The sequence below is a fragment of the Onychomys torridus genome, chromosome 3, assembly GCF_903995425.1.
Source record: "Onychomys torridus chromosome 3, mOncTor1.1, whole genome shotgun sequence".
NCBI lineage: Eukaryota > Metazoa > Chordata > Mammalia > Rodentia > Cricetidae > Onychomys > Onychomys torridus.
In genome coordinates this window covers 13,093,721-13,110,738 of record NC_050445.1, presented here as the reverse complement: position 1 = coordinate 13,110,738, position 17,018 = coordinate 13,093,721, and the positions used below count along the sequence as shown (strand labels likewise).

At 53.7% G+C, this 17,018-nt stretch overlaps 1 protein-coding gene across 1 annotated transcript; it reads right to left on the bottom strand.

The window, feature by feature from the left end:
• Positions 1-425: 425 nt before the first annotated feature.
• Positions 426-12,892, bottom strand: Aqp1 (aquaporin 1 (Colton blood group)). The gene is made up of 4 exons (XM_036181519.1): positions 12,317-12,892; positions 3,439-3,603; positions 3,077-3,157; positions 426-2,326 (listed from the first exon to the last, which is right to left on the bottom strand). Exons 1-4 carry the CDS (start codon positions 12,698-12,700, stop codon positions 2,147-2,149), a joined length of 810 nt encoding a protein of 269 aa, XP_036037412.1. The 5' UTR covers positions 12,701-12,892; the 3' UTR covers positions 426-2,146.
• Positions 12,893-17,018: the final 4,126 nt, after the last annotated feature.

Sequence of the window (17,018 nt, the reverse complement as noted above, 5' to 3'; positions counted from 1 at the left end):
AAGTATAGGCAGGGCTTCTAAGGTGATCTGAGGGAGGGTAGAGGCCTGGCAGAGCCGTGGGTTCTCAGACTCTGCCCTGAGAACAGGGGTTAACAGGGGTATGATCTTAACCCTGCTTTCCTTAACCCTTCCATCCTCTGGAACACAAAATGACTCCCATCACTCCATTTAAACTGGTCCCAAATTTTCCTTCACTTCTCCACAGTTGTCCCAAGATCTCCACATCCTCAGAAGTCTCCTTATTAAGAGCAAGACCCTGGGCCCCCTAGGGCCTGTGGTGTAGCTGTACCCATCCCCTTAGGACACAAGAGCATCTGCCTTCTTCCTGGACTGGGTGGCATAGCAGTGAGACTTATCCCCTGTGGATCAGGGTTCCTTTGTGGGGATGCAACACCAGCAAAGCAAAAACCACAGGAAGCCCAGAAGACCTTATAAGTCATTCCTTTATTTTCTTACCATAAGATGAAATTTCAATTGCAAAGAAACATACACAGAGCAGACAGATGCAGGGTCTTTGATCATAGTGGTCAGAACCAGGTGGGATGGGCCTGCCCCGCCCCCTCCAGCATATCCCTCACCACTACCCCAAGCCCTGAGCTATTACCTAGGCAGAAACTGAGACATTGGAGGTGAGAGGAGTCCACTTCATTGACGATGTGATCAGACATGGCCTTGGCTGCTAAGATTGACCCAATATGACTTAGTTGGGCACATGGGTCCTCAGTGTCCTTATCTGTTAAGTGGGCTACAGTGCCTGCTAGGGAATGGAGAAGAGTATGCAGCCACAGGCCTCCTGACTGTCCTGTTGCTCCTAAGCACCTGAAGAATGTATCTCTCAGTTTATGTTCACAACATGGTTAATGGCATGGTATTGGAGCAACTCTGGCCTGATGGGATTGAATGGACTAACTTAGCTGAATTCAAGATGCCAACCCCTGAACTAACTCTACTCTGAGCTGTCCTTGGGCTGCAGCAGAAGCTGCTTCATCAGGTCAATAAAGAAAGATGATGCCTAGGGTCACACAGTAAGCCTGTTCATGTTGTCCAGCCTCTGACCAAAGGCAGCTGGCCAGGAGCTCATAAGCCAGGGCAGGAGTGGCCTCCTTCATCATGATGTGAACTAGGGGCACCCAAGCCCCTGCATACCCAGCATGGGCATCTGTCTCCGGACTGCTCCACATCCGCTGCTTCCCTCCTTAGACATGGTGTTGCAGCTAGTTCAATCCTCTCTAACAAACCCATTCCCCAGATCTACACTCCAAGAGGGACTGGAGAACTGAAATAAACTACCCAGTCAGTGCCATGCTAGATGGGCAGATCAAGTAGAGCTAGATATTAGAGTGTGAGCTCTTCCTCCACGACAAAACAGCCTTCATTCTGCTACAGCAAACCTACCTAAGGGAAGCCTCTCTGGGTGACAGGCACTTCCAGCATCCTGAACTACATCTCTGCTTTCTAGTTCATCCACATGTGCTCATGGCTGTGGATTTTGGGAAAGAGCTCGGGCCAGGTAGACAAAGCAGTGATATCTAGACTGTTCCTTCTAGAACCTGTGGCATGTCCACACTTGGGTCCATGGCTGTCTCATCTTTGCCACTTTCCAGATGTGGTCACTGAGGTCCCAGCAGAGGGACAATTTCAAGGTCCTATAGTGAGTCTAAGGGGAAGGGTCCTGGAGGTAAGTCAGACCAAAGGCAGAAGTTAGGGGACCTCCTCTCCCTCAATGTGCCTTTGGGGACAGAAGGCCTACTCAAGGAAGGCCATGATCAAAGGCACGGAGCAACAATGGCAGAATCCCAGGCACCTAAGGCGGGTGACTTGCTGGGCAACTTTGGGATGAGGGGCACTTCCTAGCACACTCTGAGGGGACAACTAGCAGTTGGGTCCCTCCCTTTCACTCCTCCATGATGTCAATGGAATGAGGTGCTGAGTTGATAAATCTTGGTCCCCAGGAAGCTTGGAGACCAGGAAACAGAAAGAAAGACAGTGATAATGCTGCCCCAGATAAGGCGGGACCACTCAGGTCAGGCAGGTCTTGGGGAGTCTTTGGTCAGCCTGTCAGAGTGTCTACAATAAGATTTCAGCCCTCCCCTCCCTCCGCCCATCCCTGCCCCACCCCCATATGGATGCCTAGGCCAAGCCTCCTCTATTTGGGTTTCATCTCCACCCTGGAGTTGAGGTCGTCAGCATCCAGGTCATACTCCTCCACCTGGCCACTGGTCCACACCTTCATGCGGTCCGTGAGGTCGCTGCTGCGTGGGGCCAGGATGAAGTCATAGATCAGCACTGCCAGGGCACCCCCAATGAATGGCCCCACCCAGAAAATCTAGAAAAGAAGCATGAGAGTTTAGAGGACAGCTGGCCATACCATCCCTTCTCCCCTTGGGGACCTCCCACTATCTGTCTTGAGTCAGAAGTAGATAGACTAGGCCCCTACTTTCTGATTCCAATGCCCCTCAGAGTGGGCCCGGACTAGGGTGTATAGTAGGGACATGTCCTGGCCTCTGAACGCAACTCAGGCATCTCTGTAGCAGCCTATTCCTGAGGATGGCTACTACACTCTTCTCCCAGCCTTGGAAGGTCCCCAGAGATGGGCTAGTCTAATAGAAGGCTGGCCAGGAGCACACAGACCAACAGTAATTAGAGCTAAAGCCTACGCAATGTTTCCTCTGCTCAGAGCTCTGCTTGTAGACATGGGTCCTCTTCTGATTCTAGAAACCCTGGGAGAGCCAACTCTCCTAAGCCTACTGCATTCACAGCCTGGGAAACCAAGGCACAAAGCCTGTCTGGGGCTGCTAAATCCAAAGGTGGCAGAGCCAAGATTCCAACGCCACTCTCTACTGCATTGTTAGGATAATAGGGAAGGACATTGGCCAGGGAAGTAGGCCTGAGCTGCCAGAGTGGAGACTAGACACCAGTCTTTTCATGATGCAAACCCCCTCCTTCATCTCAGGCTTTGATTCCTTTATTTTTTCTGCCCTATGTGTCTCCCAGAATCTCTGTGAGAGGAAAATATGCCTCAAGGGTGGGGTATAACTTGTTTCCACCATGTGCCTGGCTGCCCACGGTAACTTACCCAGTGGTTTGAGAAGTTACGGGTAAGCACAGCAGACCCAAATGACCGAGCAGGGTTGATACCACAGCCAGTGTAGTCGATCTGGAAGGGGAGCATATAAATAACAGGAATGTGGAGAAAGTGACAGGGAGGGTAGGGAGATAAGAAGAGCAGAGAAGGGGAAAATCAACCCCAGAGGAGAAAGGGACATAATCAGAGGTCCTTGTGTCCTTGTCCTGGCACCCAGAGTGGGTCTGCTATCCCTCCCCCCATGGTGAAAGTTCTATCCAGAGTACCACAGATACCACACTAGCCCTACTCACCAGTTCCTGACACGGCCCTCACCCCCACCATGGCCCCAACCTAGGAATTCCCCTACTCACCGCCAGCAGATGTCCCAGAGCCACAGACAAGCCAATGGCAAGGGGTGCTGAGCCACCTAAGTCACGGCGCCTCCGGTCAGTGGTGGCCAGCACGCACAGCACCAGCTGCAGAGTGCCAATGATCTCGATGCCCAGACCCTGGCCGGAGTTTACACCTCGAGCCAGCTGCAAGGGGGAGGAGCAAGAAGGCCCAGTGAGCCAGGCAGCTGGCAAATGTAGCAAGATTCCCAGATCACTAGGCACAGGAACCAACAGACGCTCACCTGCTTCATAGCTTATTACTCACCTTCTCACCCTGTGACCCCAGAGGGCACCAGACATATGAGGCAGGTAACGAAAATCACCCCTTGTCCCCTCCGACACCTGATGATCCTCTAGCTTGATCCCTAGTCCCGTCTAGACCCTGCCTCACTCTGGTCAGAGGCCCAGGGTGAAGCAGGGCCTCCTTGTGGAATGCTCAATATTACAGGTGAGAGGTGAGCCTCAGGCCCAGGAAGGGGTCAGGGACACCCATGGGAGAAGAGAAGCATGGCTAGGGGGACACCAGTGGAGGAGCTACTGCTTGGTCCTTTCAAGTCGAAAGCTTTCCCTGTCTCCATCTCCTTCCCCCTCTGTATTTCCTCTCTTCCCTCTTTTCTCTCCTGGCCCCAGCCCTGTCTTCCCTCTCTTTGGCTACATGGGCCCCACCACTGTAGTCTGGCTACCCCTGTGCCTAAGCCACTTTTGGAAACATGACTCATGGAAAAAGAAGGGAACGGGAGCTGCCACGAAGTCACTGGAGCCCTACCATCCCTGCAGCTGCAGTGAGAAGACCCCTCCCAGGGGATCCATACAGCTGCTCCAGGGCAGGGGCTGGGGCCAAGCCCCACGGGGGAGCTGGGCAGTGTTGGTGAAGATGCCGGGATAGTCTCCCTTTTGGTCTGTCTCCCAGGAGGGACAGCTGAGCCTCAACAAGCTGACACTAAAGGCCCACTTCCAATTCCCCAACTGAGTGGTGCTGTCTCCAAGGCAACCAGGCATTCTGCAGGGTCCTAGGTGGGAGGCACACCTCCACTTCTTCAGGGGTTTTCCCAGCTCGGCCCTGAGGCCCTCTCACAAGAACAATTCTCTTCCCGCCTTTGTCCACAGTGCTGGCTCTCAGGGAGTGACTCACATCCCCTCCGCAGCCTTGAAGCCCCAGCTTTGGGCCTTTCCTGACCAAACCCAAAGCTGTATCCCCCATGCCCAGTAAACTTTCTGGGGCAATGCCCGATTATCGTCCCACTACTAAGTCAGGCAATAGAGACAGAATCCCGGTGTTCAGGTCCTTACTCTTCTACTTGTTGGCACCATGAACATGGCTCTCTCTGGGCCTCAGTTTCTCCATCTGCAAAATGGGTTCAAGGTCTCAGTTCTGTCTAGATTCTAGACTCTAGAGCCTCCAGAAGACTCAAAGATCACAGGGCTGCCTCAGACATTTGGCGAAGGTGGTAAAAGCAGGAACTATCAGGAGGTGGAGATGGAAGGGAGGACAGCTGCCTCGGCTGGCAGAGGCTGCCTACAGCTGGGAAGGCTTGGTGCAGGAATGAGGCCAGGATGTCTAGTCCCACTTCCACCTAGAAGGCCGTGGCCCCCCGTTTAAATTCATGGCTTCTCTCCCTCCATCTCCTCTGCTCTCATGGGATGGCCTAATTGCTAGCAGCTGGCAGGAGTCCGGAGACGAGCACTTCCTCACCAATTAATGGAGCTGTCCCCGAGTCTCCTGCTCAGATCCAATCCCCACTCTGCTCTTCTCACAGAGGTCTCCAGAGCTACTTCACCTCTTCCCCCGGTTCTTAACCTGGGTTGAGTCCCAGGCTGTACCCAAGGTCCCACTTTCTACACAAAGCAGAACAGGCCCAGAGGTCTGAATCCTCAGGAAGCCTGGAGACTGCAGAAGGTGCCCACTCCTGACCGCCGAGAGCCATGAGGCTGGAAGCCTTTCCCTTGCAATGCCCACATCCGCTCCCACCCCCAGTAGTGGCCAGCTCCCCCCGTCCACCGTCCACCTCACTTGCCTCGGCAGCTAAAGACAACTGCTCCCCCACTCCCTGATGCACTTGAACTGCTTACATCCGGGAAAACGGTAAGAGGGTGAGAAACGATAAAGGGCCGCGGAAACTCTATGTCCAGGAAAGAGCAGGTTAGAAAAGTCAAACCGTAGCCATCGTGAAGAGCCCATGACAGTTCAAACAACTGCTTGAATAGTACCAATTGCTGTCCTGTATCCCTAGAAAGGACCCATGGCTGTACGCATGTGCAGACCTTTGCCTGGCTTCTCACTGGTTAAAGTGGAAACTGCAACACGGAGTTTTGTGCAGGCAAGTGTGAGTGGTGGGACAGGCCATGCAGCCCTTGGGAAGCACCCAAGATCTCCCAGTCATTGGGCCCAGGTGAGCTCATGGCTTAAGTTCAGACACACCAGCTCGGAGCTTTCTATGGGACGTGGCTTCTTTCTCCTCCCATGTGCCGTACCCTCCGGGAATCACCTGAGCAGTTGAGCATCACAGAGAAGAGGAGACCACCTGCCACCTAGCTGGGTGTTTGTCCTTCCTAGCTTGGGAGCCTTCCCAGGTCTCTGCAAACCCCTGAGCGGAGGCTCATTGTGCAGGACAAAAGGGATTGAAAGCACACATTTCCCAGAACTCCTAGCCTCCTTAAGGCAGCTGACTCCAACAAAGCTGTGGGAGTGAAGGGAGGGCTTTTATTGTTTAGCTGGGGGATGATAGGCCAACCAATGGCCGTTGAGACTCACATGTGAGAGGCTGGAACAGGCCCCTACGTTCAAGAAGGAGACAGTAAAGCCAGGGCCCTCACCTCAGGGTTTGTGTCAAGCCCAAGTTCATAAGCTAATGTGCTGGCTACCAAGACTGTTCCCAGCTTGGAATGGGTTCCTGGCAGGTGTATGTGTGTGTGTCCCAGCCCAGGATTGACCTTTCCATGCCATGCTCCCTGAACCCACCCTGCCACCTGAAGGCATGTCATTAGGACAACCAAGTCCCAGGCGCAGGGCCCTGACTCCCCCTGTGCCCCACCCATGGGGAGCAGCAGAGTCCAGAGCTAGGCCTGGCTGAGCCTCTGCTCTCAAGGAACAGTTTCAGAGACGTGGCTGTCTGCCCACCCCACTGTCTCCAGGACTCAGAACTGGCGCACGCCAGGGAGCAGTGGGCCCCACCTTGTCACCTCACAGACAGCATCCACATGTGCCCAGAGCTCAGCATACAGCTGCAAAGGTTTGTGGACCACCGCTGGCTGTGTCTACAAGTGGCCATGTGTCTGGGGCACTTCTCGTTTCCTCTCTTTTGTTAGACCTTAGCAGGTTTATTACAGGGTAATTAAATGATCTAAGAACTGTAAAAATATTAGACCAACAGGCAGTAAAAACAAGTGATTTAGACTAAAAGTAAATTATTAAAAAGTAGACAGCTCCAAGAATCAGATCAACCTATTCCCAAAGTGAAAGGGTTTTTTTTTTTGTTGTTGTTGTTGTTGTTTTAATAATCCACCTCCTTAGAAACTCATAGAATGAGGCAGTCAAAAAGGCTAGTAACGTAAATAGGCAAGAATTACGCCACGTAACTAGCAACACTTCATTAAAGGAAAGTAGGGAGGCCTGCACCTTGGGATTAGAGGCTAATCAGTCTTTTGATGTCCCTGAGGGAAGTTTAAACGAGCTGATAGGGTCCTGGCCAAGTACTCCTGAGCAGATTCGCTGAGACTCAAGATACCACGTTGGGCACGCTCTGCAGAGCAGGGGGCTCCGCGCGGCACTAAGTCCCAGATGGTTTCTGTGTGTTTGCACTGGTGTGTCTGATGGCATTTCTGAATGCGTCACCGTGCCCTCCTCTTGCTTCACACCCACAGGGGTGGTGCCACTACTAGCTGGAGAAGGGAGGGGAGTGGCGAAGGGGGCGACCCCTCAGGGAGAGAGTAGCTGGCCTCAAAGGCCCTTTATGTGCTCCCAGAACCATTTTATCTTTCTGACAAGAAACAATACACAAAGCAATGGTTTCCAACTTCCTCTCCTCCTTTTCCTTACTGCAGGGCAGGGAGAGGAAGGGGCTCCCGTGAGGAGCCTCCCCCTCCTGGGCCCCCAGATCCAAGCAGTGTTGAGAGCATGCTCTGTGCCCGGTGTCATGGATGTGCATGGATGTGTACATGTACGAGCAGTACATGTGCATTTTGGAGGATTGGGAGGCAGAAAGCTTGAAGGAAGCATGGTCCTGCCCTGACATTACCCACTGTACAGCCTTGATTGAGTCTCAGTTTTCACAACAGCAGAATGGAGGCATTGGCCTAGACTCTAGCCCTAGGCAGTCTTCCTTCCTGCCTGAAATCAGGTAGTGCCCCTCTAGCCAGCACCCAGAAACCCAAGTACAAGTCTCCATTCTCAGCATGGCCACCTACACTGCACCTCCACACAGCCAGGTTCTCCCAGAGCAGCTTCCTCGTCAGGTGGGTCCAACCTACGTCTTTCTAGAGACAGGGGGCTCATCTGTTTAAAACAAAACAAAACAAAACAAAATCTTCCTTATACAGGGCGAAACCTCCTCTCAGGAGAGGCTTGACTGGGATTTCAGGTCCCTGTAGGGGCTGATCACGCCTGTCCACTGTCTGGTCTATGGGCTTTACAGTCTCACGGTTGCTCAGGAACATCAGCTGCTTGGGTGAGTAAGGATATCCCCATGCTCATCCCGCCTAGGTACCACCCCACTGTGGTGGAGGAGCCCCTCTAGTCTCCAGGACAAGGCCCAGACAGAGGAGTCCCTGGCCATCATATGGAGCCTCAAGGACATTTCCTAGCCCATATCTGTAAGTATAAGACTCAAGTTTCAACTGTTCAGGAGTCCTGAGACCTACAGGTGCTTCTAAATGGTAGGGACAGGAGTTCCCAGGACCTGAGTTCCCAGGGAACTGTGGCCAGGATGGGTGGGTGGGGATATTGTGAACTGCCTGGAAAGGCTTGGTGGGTTGCAGTTGAGGACACCCTGAGTGGGGCCCTAGAGAGAGTAGAGCTGTGTAGTGGCTTTCCAGATGAGCTGCTAAAGGCTTCTCAGGCTAAAGAGGGCATCACCAGGGCAGAGGGGCTGAGGCTGTGGTGGGTGGGGTGGGGTGGGAGCAGCTTTTCTCAGATGCCACCTGCATATTCCCTCTTGGAGTACTCTTTTTCAAATACTTGTCCCAGGTAGACCCTGGTTTGGGACAGGCGGTTCACAATAGCTGCTCAGCAGATGCCATGGAGAATCCGGCCTCAGAATTTTTGTGAGAAGGAATGTCTCGTCTGCCACCGAGCTCCACCTCTACATGCTCTTCCCCCTGCCCTTTCTTCCTCTCCCAGGTTCTAGAGGAAAACAATAATTACAGGTCCCAGCTATGCTCTTAAACCCAGCCCCCAGCCTTGTCCCCGGCCACGCTGGACTGGGCCAGGACATTGGAAATACTTCTTTTCATAGCCCATTCCTAAGTCTTGGTTGGAGGCAGCAGGGGTCTCAACCCTGGTAGGCCTAGATACAGGTAAGAGAGACCCTCTCTCCTCATTGCTGGGGAAGCTAACACCCAAGAAACTGGGAGAAGAGTGAGAATTTAGAACCAAGATATAGACCATCTGGTATAGCAAGTGGAAGCATTGCCAAGCATTTGGGTCCTGAATCAATAGGACTAAGAGATAACCCTGAAGAGAGCAGGGATGCCCTCTGTCTCAATCCCCAGGTAGATAGACTGGGAGGCTCTGGGGACACAGTCCCCTCCAGATGCACTCAGATACCAGCCCAAATCCAGAGGTCCTACCGCCTTCAGAGTCCAGCCTCCTATTACGACCCCAGTCTGCCCAAACTCAATGACCGCCTCTAGTCCATGGCCTCCCTCACCCTTTGCTTGAGCTCTACCCAGCAGCCCCTTCTCAGTCCACATTTGGGTTCTTACAGGACTACCTCCCTGCAGCTCTCCTGACCCTCCCATCCTTCCAGTTCAAAAGTTCTCTGGCCCGCCCTGACACCTCTTATCTCACCTGCCTCCTGCCTGGTATCACAGGCAGCTGTGCTGCTTATCTGGCCTCAAGCCCATGAGCTGCCCAGTGTGGGGAGCCTGGCTGACCCAGCCTTGCCCTCGGCACCCAACGGCCCGTCATTTCTGCAGGAGGAGGGCCAGAGAGGGGAAGAATGAAAACAGCCGGGATGCCAGGACTCTAAGGCCTCAGCATCCTCTACTTTCCGAAGCCAGCCACACCCTTTGACATCCTGTTCATGGTCCATAGGTGGGAATTAGGGCCATCTAAGCCCCATCAATTGCATGGAGCAACATAGGGTGCAGGTGGCTGACCCTGGGCGGGTAACCTCAGGGCCTCCAACTGAGAGTGAAAATTAGGCTCCAGCTCTTTAACCTGGAAGGGACGAATGGGCTTATAGGAGACCCGTGGTCTCTCAAGGGCGTTTCCTGAGCCCTGACTTAGTCAGGAGAGAGTTGTCTCCACGATGTCCCCGGGGGACACCCCCTGACTCACCCAACCACTTCCTGCCACTTTTCACTCTATTTTCTTTGGAAATCTCCATGCCAACAACTCACCCCACCCAGGTTTTGGCGGCAGGGTGGGGGTAGGAGCAGAGGAGCTGTGAGAGCCTTCCCCCGGGATGCAAAGGAAGAGACCGCCACCTGTTCCATTTACCACTTGTCCCTCTAAGGCATTGAGACCACCCCCAACCCCTCCAGGTCCAGGAGCCAGTGCCTGAGGAGAGCCATTTAGCTGGAGGACAGACTGTGTCCTGCACGCCAAAAGTCGATGGTTTGGATGGATAGCAGGAGCCCCACCCCCATGTTTGGTCCCTTCCATGTGGCACTGGCATTGGGGGTCCTTTTAGCCAAGCCCTTCTAGGGTAGCTCCAACCAACAATTTAAGTTGGTAGTATGAGTGTAGCAGAAATGTCACCAGAACCTAGGCCCCCTCTCAAATGTCAGGATGCTCGGCTCCAAGAAGACTCAGGATTAACAACAAACAGGACTTTAGGCTAGAGTGCCTGTCCCTAGGCTATCACCACAGGAACCTGAAGCTCCTTCTCCTTCAGCTGTATCCTGCCTGACACAGGTACTCTGGCAACTCTGCAAAGTGGAAGGGGGTGCAGAAGCTGAAGTGAGGTATAGCCAGATTCAGGTGCTGCCGAAGCAATCACATGCTGCCTCTGCCTTGGATGACATATTAGAGAATGCAAAGCCTTTGCCAGCGAGGGCATAGGTCCTGACTGTCACCTGACTTGGAAGGGACAAGAGCTAGGAGTCTCCATCACCTCCTTCCCACAGGGGTCCTGCATTGCTTCCACCCTACTCAGCCCCCACCTCTCAGAGGAGTTTACCGAGGCACCTAGCCCTGCTCCTATTGGAGAGAATGCCGTCTAGAGGGGACTGCCCATCTCATTCTGCTCCTTGTGCCTGCTGCAGCCAAGTTTTCTCCAGCTAGAGTCTAAACTCCAGCCACAGGGCTAATCTTCAATCTCCAGTTGAGCAGAGGTTGACTTAAAAGCATGATCCTGAGGTGTCACTAGGACACAGAAGTGTTCATCCCTGCAGCGGAGCCACATCAGCTGCCCTCTGCCCCAGACTTTCACCTCCCTCCCTGTCTGCATCTCCAGGACTTGAACTTCGGCTGGGAAATGAAAGAAGTCCACTCACCCATAGCCATCCAACTCACAGGACTCCTGGACCACTCCCTTGCTCCTGTCCCCATGCACCTGCGCTGTCGGGGTCCAGTCAGCTTTGTTTCTCTGGGGCTGACTCCTCTACTATACCTTTAGTCTTTGCCTCTACTGAGGGATTCCAGCCTATTCCCCTCTGAGACATCCTCCATCCTTGTTCAGACACTCCCGCTAAACTGGTCCCCATTAAGCCCAAGTGCACTCAGTCAGCATGGGCACTAAGCTAAGAAGTTGGAAAAGTTGTGGTCAGGCAGCCGCCACCAAGGCCAGCCACTTAGCAGTGTGGAGTAGCCCAGGGACAGTTTGAACAGATGCCACACAGTTGTCAGCATCTGCTTGTCACTCTAGCCAGGAATGATGGGCACAAGTGGTTACACACTCTCAAATGCAGGATCCACTTGAAAATCGCTTACACAAGTTCAGGACCCATGTCGACACAGTCACACCTCCACTTCCACCTCCACACACGACAGGCATGCAGGGCACACCATTCAGGGGCCAAGGACTGTGGAGCTGAGACCTTCTCCTGAACTGTTATCCAGAAAATTCTCCCAATAACTCCAGAGAGTTTTGTTCCCTCAACTTTGTCTGACTATTGCGGGCAGGGGAATGAGGGGGGGGGGCTGTCTCCTGACTTCCTGGGAAAGTTGATTTGGGGACCTGAGTGCGGATTAGGAGCTGCCTACAAGTCCAGGCAACTTCTTCACAAGGGTGTCAGATGCTTGCAAAAGTGGCTTCAAACACAATATGTCTCTGGAAAAAGTGGACTTGGGACAGTAGGCAGAGGTTGCCTAGGGCACAGGGCTGCCAAGGAGGGAAGTGGCTTCTCAGGTAGGACAGAGGCGGGCCAAGAAACTCTCCAATGGAGGGGTGAAGAATTGCTGGCACATAGCTAGCTGCCCCCTGAGCTCGTTCCTGGCAGTGGATACTCTGCAGGGGACTTTGGCACAATCATTATTATCTAAGTCTTCCATGCCCACAGCACTGAGCAGCAAACAGATCCTACAGCATAGCCAAGTTCCAGCTTCAGCCTTTGGCATGACCCCAGCAACCCTCATCACTTTCTCTGTTCCTCAGTGTCCCCCATTGCACAGTAGGTAAATGGAGCCATTACCCTCTCTGTGTCCTCCTATAGACGCCCCCCCCACCGCCGCCCAAGCCTGAGACACCCCACTCACGTCATTGCGGCCAAGTGAGTTCTCAATTAGGGAGGAGGTGATGCCCGAGAGGATGGCAGTGGCAACGATGGCCCCCACACACTGGGCGATGATGTACATGACAGCCCGGAGGATGCTGATCTGACAGCTGAGCAGTAGCCCCAGTGTGACGGCTGGGTTGAGGTGAGCACCGCTGATGTGACCCACACTTTGGGCCAGAGTGGCAATGCTCAGACCAAAGGCCAGCGACACCTTCACGTTGTCCTGGACCAGTGTCTGGTTTCTCTCCAGTGGGTAGTTGAAGCCTAGGGCAGAGCCGATGCTGATGAAGACGAAGAGGGTCATGGCCAGGAACTCAGCCACCACAGCCCTCCAGAAGATCTTCTTCTTGAATTCGCTGGCCATGCTGGCAGGGGGCTTGACTTAACTGCTGGATGCCTGGTGCTCGACTCCCTCCAAGAGCTGAGCCACAGCCTGGGCTGGGCCTATTTATAGGGCTGGGTGGGGGGAGCACAAAGGGAGGAAGGCCTCTCCTTTCTCCTGGCCCGCCCCACACCACACGGGCCTCCTCTCTGCGATGGATGCAGACAGGGCTCTGCTGTCTGCCTGCCAACTTTTTCCTTCCTCCTCTCCCCCTCCTGCCCTCCCTTACTCCCTCCACCCGCCTCAGCCCTCGGCCCTGCCCAGCCTGAGGAGGCAGGCAGGCAGGAGGCAGCGGTTGCTCTAATAGGCTTTGGGAAATTCTTCCAAGCTGGCCCTTCTCAGGGGGCCAGAGAAATCCAGGTGTCCCCGCCCAGCCTGCAAAGCTCAAGGGTGCCTGAGGGCAGAGCCAGAGACTCTAGAGGGGGCGGGGAATAGGGGTTAACTAGACTCTCAGAATGGACATTGCCCTCCCTGGAGGTGGCACCCGACCCCGCCTGCCTGTCCCATCCCACTCTGAGCGGTTACTAATCTGAAGTCCTCAGGCCCAGGGATCTGAGAACCAGTCTGGCCTCCAATGTCTCAGCCTGGGCCAAGGGGCTGCATGTCACTTTGAGGATGTCCCCCCACCACCCAGGTCTCAATTGATGGGAGTAGAGAAGCTTTCTGGGAGCCACTTGCTATTCTGCCGATAAAGATAGGCCTAAGCCAGGCAAGACTATTGGAAAGCTCCCTCACTCAAATCCTCAAACTTAAAACAATTTGAATCAATGATTTGAGGGCCGTAGAGGGAGAGAGTGATGTTAAGTTTCTTTGTTTGTTTTCCTCTAATAGGCAATGGAACTGGCAGGTCACTGGGATGATGGGAGAAAAGGCAGCTGGACCTGAAAAGGGGAGAAAGGGACCCACACACAGGCTGAGGCTAAGACCCAGACACACAGAGACACAATGACAGACTGGGCAGCGGCAAGCTTTATCTGAGTGAGAGTAGAAAGCGAAAGAGGGTCTCCCAGCCAGCCAGGGAGAAAGCAGGAAGAGCTAGGGATGTAGCCCCTGGGGAAAGAATACTTGTCTGGGCACCGGGTTCAAACCCCAGCAACACAGAAAACAAAAACAATACTCCAGAAACAGGAAGCGCACACACTGAGCAGAGGGGACATTTGGCTGAACCAGAGTCGAGATACAGATACAAAGCAAGAGAGAGGCCAGAGGCACTTTCCAAGAGCAGGAGGGGAGGAGGCCATGAGCACTCGCCCTGTTCCCTGTGCACCCCCAGAGTCCCCGAGTTTGGATTTAAGGACCAGAGAATTGGTCACTTACCTACTGTGTGAGTGTGCTGGAAAGTGAACCAGGCCCAGCAGAGGGGCTTTCTCTGTGACCACAGGGCAGGGCCTGAGATGAGCAGGTCCCCTCTCTTCCCACCTTACATCTTTGGCTTCTTACCTGTTAGAGATGGGAAACCAAGGCCCACTGAGAGAGAAGAACATCTTTGAATCTGACATCTGTCAAGGTAGAGCAGGATGAATTCATGATCCAAGCACCTTCTATCCAGGGTCCACCCTACAGAGGATAATACTGTCTCCTAAGGGCCACCTTATGTCCAGCTGCAGCCCTGGTGTTAGATGTGACCTGCAGGGATCCTGTGGTATGTTTGATGGGAGCAGGTGGCTGGTTGGGAATGCATCCAAATACTTACAAGGCCAAGAGGAAGGGGCTCTGAGCAGAATGGTGATATAGAGGCTGCTTGGCCCCCTCTGCCCAGGCAGTCTTGGCAGCTGGAGGTAACTAAAGGCTTATTAACCCTCTAGAGAGGCATCCAGCATGATGGACCACCTCCCCGAACCTCCACTACATCCTTTATCCTGACAGTGGCATGGCCCCTCTAGGAACTGGTTCTTCAGTTCCAGGGGCCTCTAACCAAAGATCAGTCTGCAAGGCTGTGAAAGGCTAAGATCTGATACTGTCTGGCTCAGGGACCCAGCCAGGAGGATTCTAGGAAAACAGTAGGGGAAGCACTTTCCAGAGCCTGGTGTGGCCAGGCAGCAGAACAGCACAATAGAACCAAGTGAGGAATATGAGCCTTTTTGGACCTAAGTATATCCCAAGAGGCTATGGCAGTATCTGCAGATGTGTGTGTGTGTGTGTGTGTGTGTGTGTGTGTGTGTGTGTGTGTGTGTGTGTATTGGAAGCAGTGTCAAGATTTCCTTGGGAACTACCAAGATATTCTCTAGCACAGGTATTTTATGAGCACTGATAGCACGCCAAATACCATTTAGGATACCGCCGGACAGCCATGGGCCACCAAGACCAGCCCCTTGTCTTCCAGAAGCTTCCCTTCTTCCAAATCACCTCACAAACTCCACATAGGCCCAATTTACAACTGAGCCGATGAGCATGACTTCATTCTTTGGGCAGAGATGATGTCAAGAGTAGGAGATGCCATCAGAACGCAGGCATTGCCAGCAATACCAGTGGGGACCTTATCTGTCACGACCTCCTACGATATCAAGGGGGCCACTGTAATTCTAAACTGGCTATTTGCATGGAAAAGTGGGAAAGTTCCTGGCTGGCTGTCAGGCAGAAAGGCTCTATACCCCAAGCTCTTTCTCACTGGTCTGTCACCATCCTGGCTGGCTGGCCAGGAGAGGCAGGCCGAAAGTGGGCAGTGTCTTGCTATGCCAAGGAAAGGGATGCTCCACCGCTTAATCCTGATCCCAGAGCCTAAGTACCACCCCGAGGCACAGGTTACTCTACACAGTTCACTGGCCCAGAACAAAGGCCAAGGGCCTTGGGCTACAAGCCTCAGGGTGGACAGGGTGCTGGTGAAAGCAGTTCCAGCTTCCATGCATAGCTGGGCTGGGGAGGGTTGCAGTGGTCTAAGGTGAGATCACAGAGGAGCAGGGAGCAGCCAGAACCCTGCAGTGCAATCAGGCCCTAGATTCAAGGTCTGGTCCCGGCTGTGCTTCTCCTTCAGGGTGTCCCAGTGCTCTGGGACTGGCTCATGTGTCTTTCCTGTGAACAGGTTCCCAGGCTCAGGCCAGACTAAATAAAGTAGGTGCCCTCCAACCTAGTGCCCAAGCTCCAGGCAGGACTTGAGGTCACTGGGGCCCTGGTGGCGGCCACGATTTTGTCCCAGTAAGTGCTTTTCCAGATGTGTCCTGCTCCCGACATGCCCAGGGAGGCTGGTGCCAGTCAGAGCCGGCTGTTCACAGGATCATCTGGCGCTGTCTCATTTCTTCAGAGATCCACAGAACTTGAGTCTCCGTCTTAGAGGATGATGACCAGAGCCCCAGATGCAGGCTAAGGACAGGATTATTAGGTATATGGAAAGGAAACATCCCTGGGTGTGGTCCACCTTTCAATGCCTAGCTTCTGTGACATGCCAGGCAGAGGAGCTGAAAGGAGTGGACTCCACCTCTTGCCAGGCAAGACAGTCTCCATAAGCCAGTAGGAACGAGGAGGAATGACTTTATTCCCTCCAGAAGGCCCACCAGGAAGAGTGTGGGATAAGAGGGACTTGGCAGCCCACAGTCACCATAAGCGCACCAACAGCTTGGATGTGTTTTCCCAGCTGGCTCCAGCTTTCCTGAGCTGGAAGTAAGAACAGTGAAGCAGGAGAAGAAGATAGGCTATTTCCTCCGAGGCCTGAGGAAAGGGGGCCCCTTTCCCTTCCTGGCCTACCAACTGAGGCTCCCAGCTTTGTCTGAAAACTCTCCCCAGTGGGGCACCTGATCATACCCCTCTCCTGGCTGTCATTCAGGACTTGTTAGCCATGGTTCTCTAGACTCCTCTCAGGAGTTCATGGCCAGAGATGCCAATCTGGAGCCACCCTCCTCATGTGAGATAGGGTCAGCCCCTCCAACACTGGGGAAGATAACATCAGCTCAAAACCAGGGTGTGGGATTTCTCGGTGCCTTGGAAGCTCAGCTCCTCTGCCCAGTGCTCAGGTTCCTCACAGTCCAGGATGGCCTCATGTTGGCCTCTCCCTTCCCAGTCTTGTGGTCTAACTCATTATACCTGCTGTGGCCATTCACATTCCTCCCCTGCCACAGTGTCCACCCCTCCTCCTTCCCAGACGCTCCTGCAGCCCCTCCACTGTGACAGCACCCTGGACCATCCCATGATGAGCCCAGGGAAGGCTAGGTCCCTAAGGTTGGGCATGGTGGGAGTTCTCGTATGCATCTGCTGCTGCGGTCAAGGGAAGGACACCTGCCTCTCCCAGCGTTGGAAGGGAGGAGCCTCCTTGTCTAAGAGGCAATGCCTGGGCATTTGGGTATCACAGGATCACTCTTAAATCAAAAAC

What these genes read in the sequence shown, in the direction of transcription:
- Aqp1 (XM_036181519.1), bottom strand. Translation starts at nt 12,700, where the DNA reads ATGGCCAGCGAATTCAAGAAGAAGATCTTCTGGAGGGCTGTGGTGGCT. An exon ending in ACTCACTTGGCCGCAATGAC is followed by an intron (nt 3,604 to 12,316) that starts GTGAGTGGGGTG and finishes TCCCCCTTGCAG; the next exon opens with CTGGCTCGAGGTGTAAACTC. An exon ending in CTCTGGGACATCTGCTGGCG is followed by an intron (nt 3,158 to 3,438) that starts GTGAGTAGGGGA and finishes CTCCCCTTCCAG; the next exon opens with ATCGACTACACTGGCTGTGG.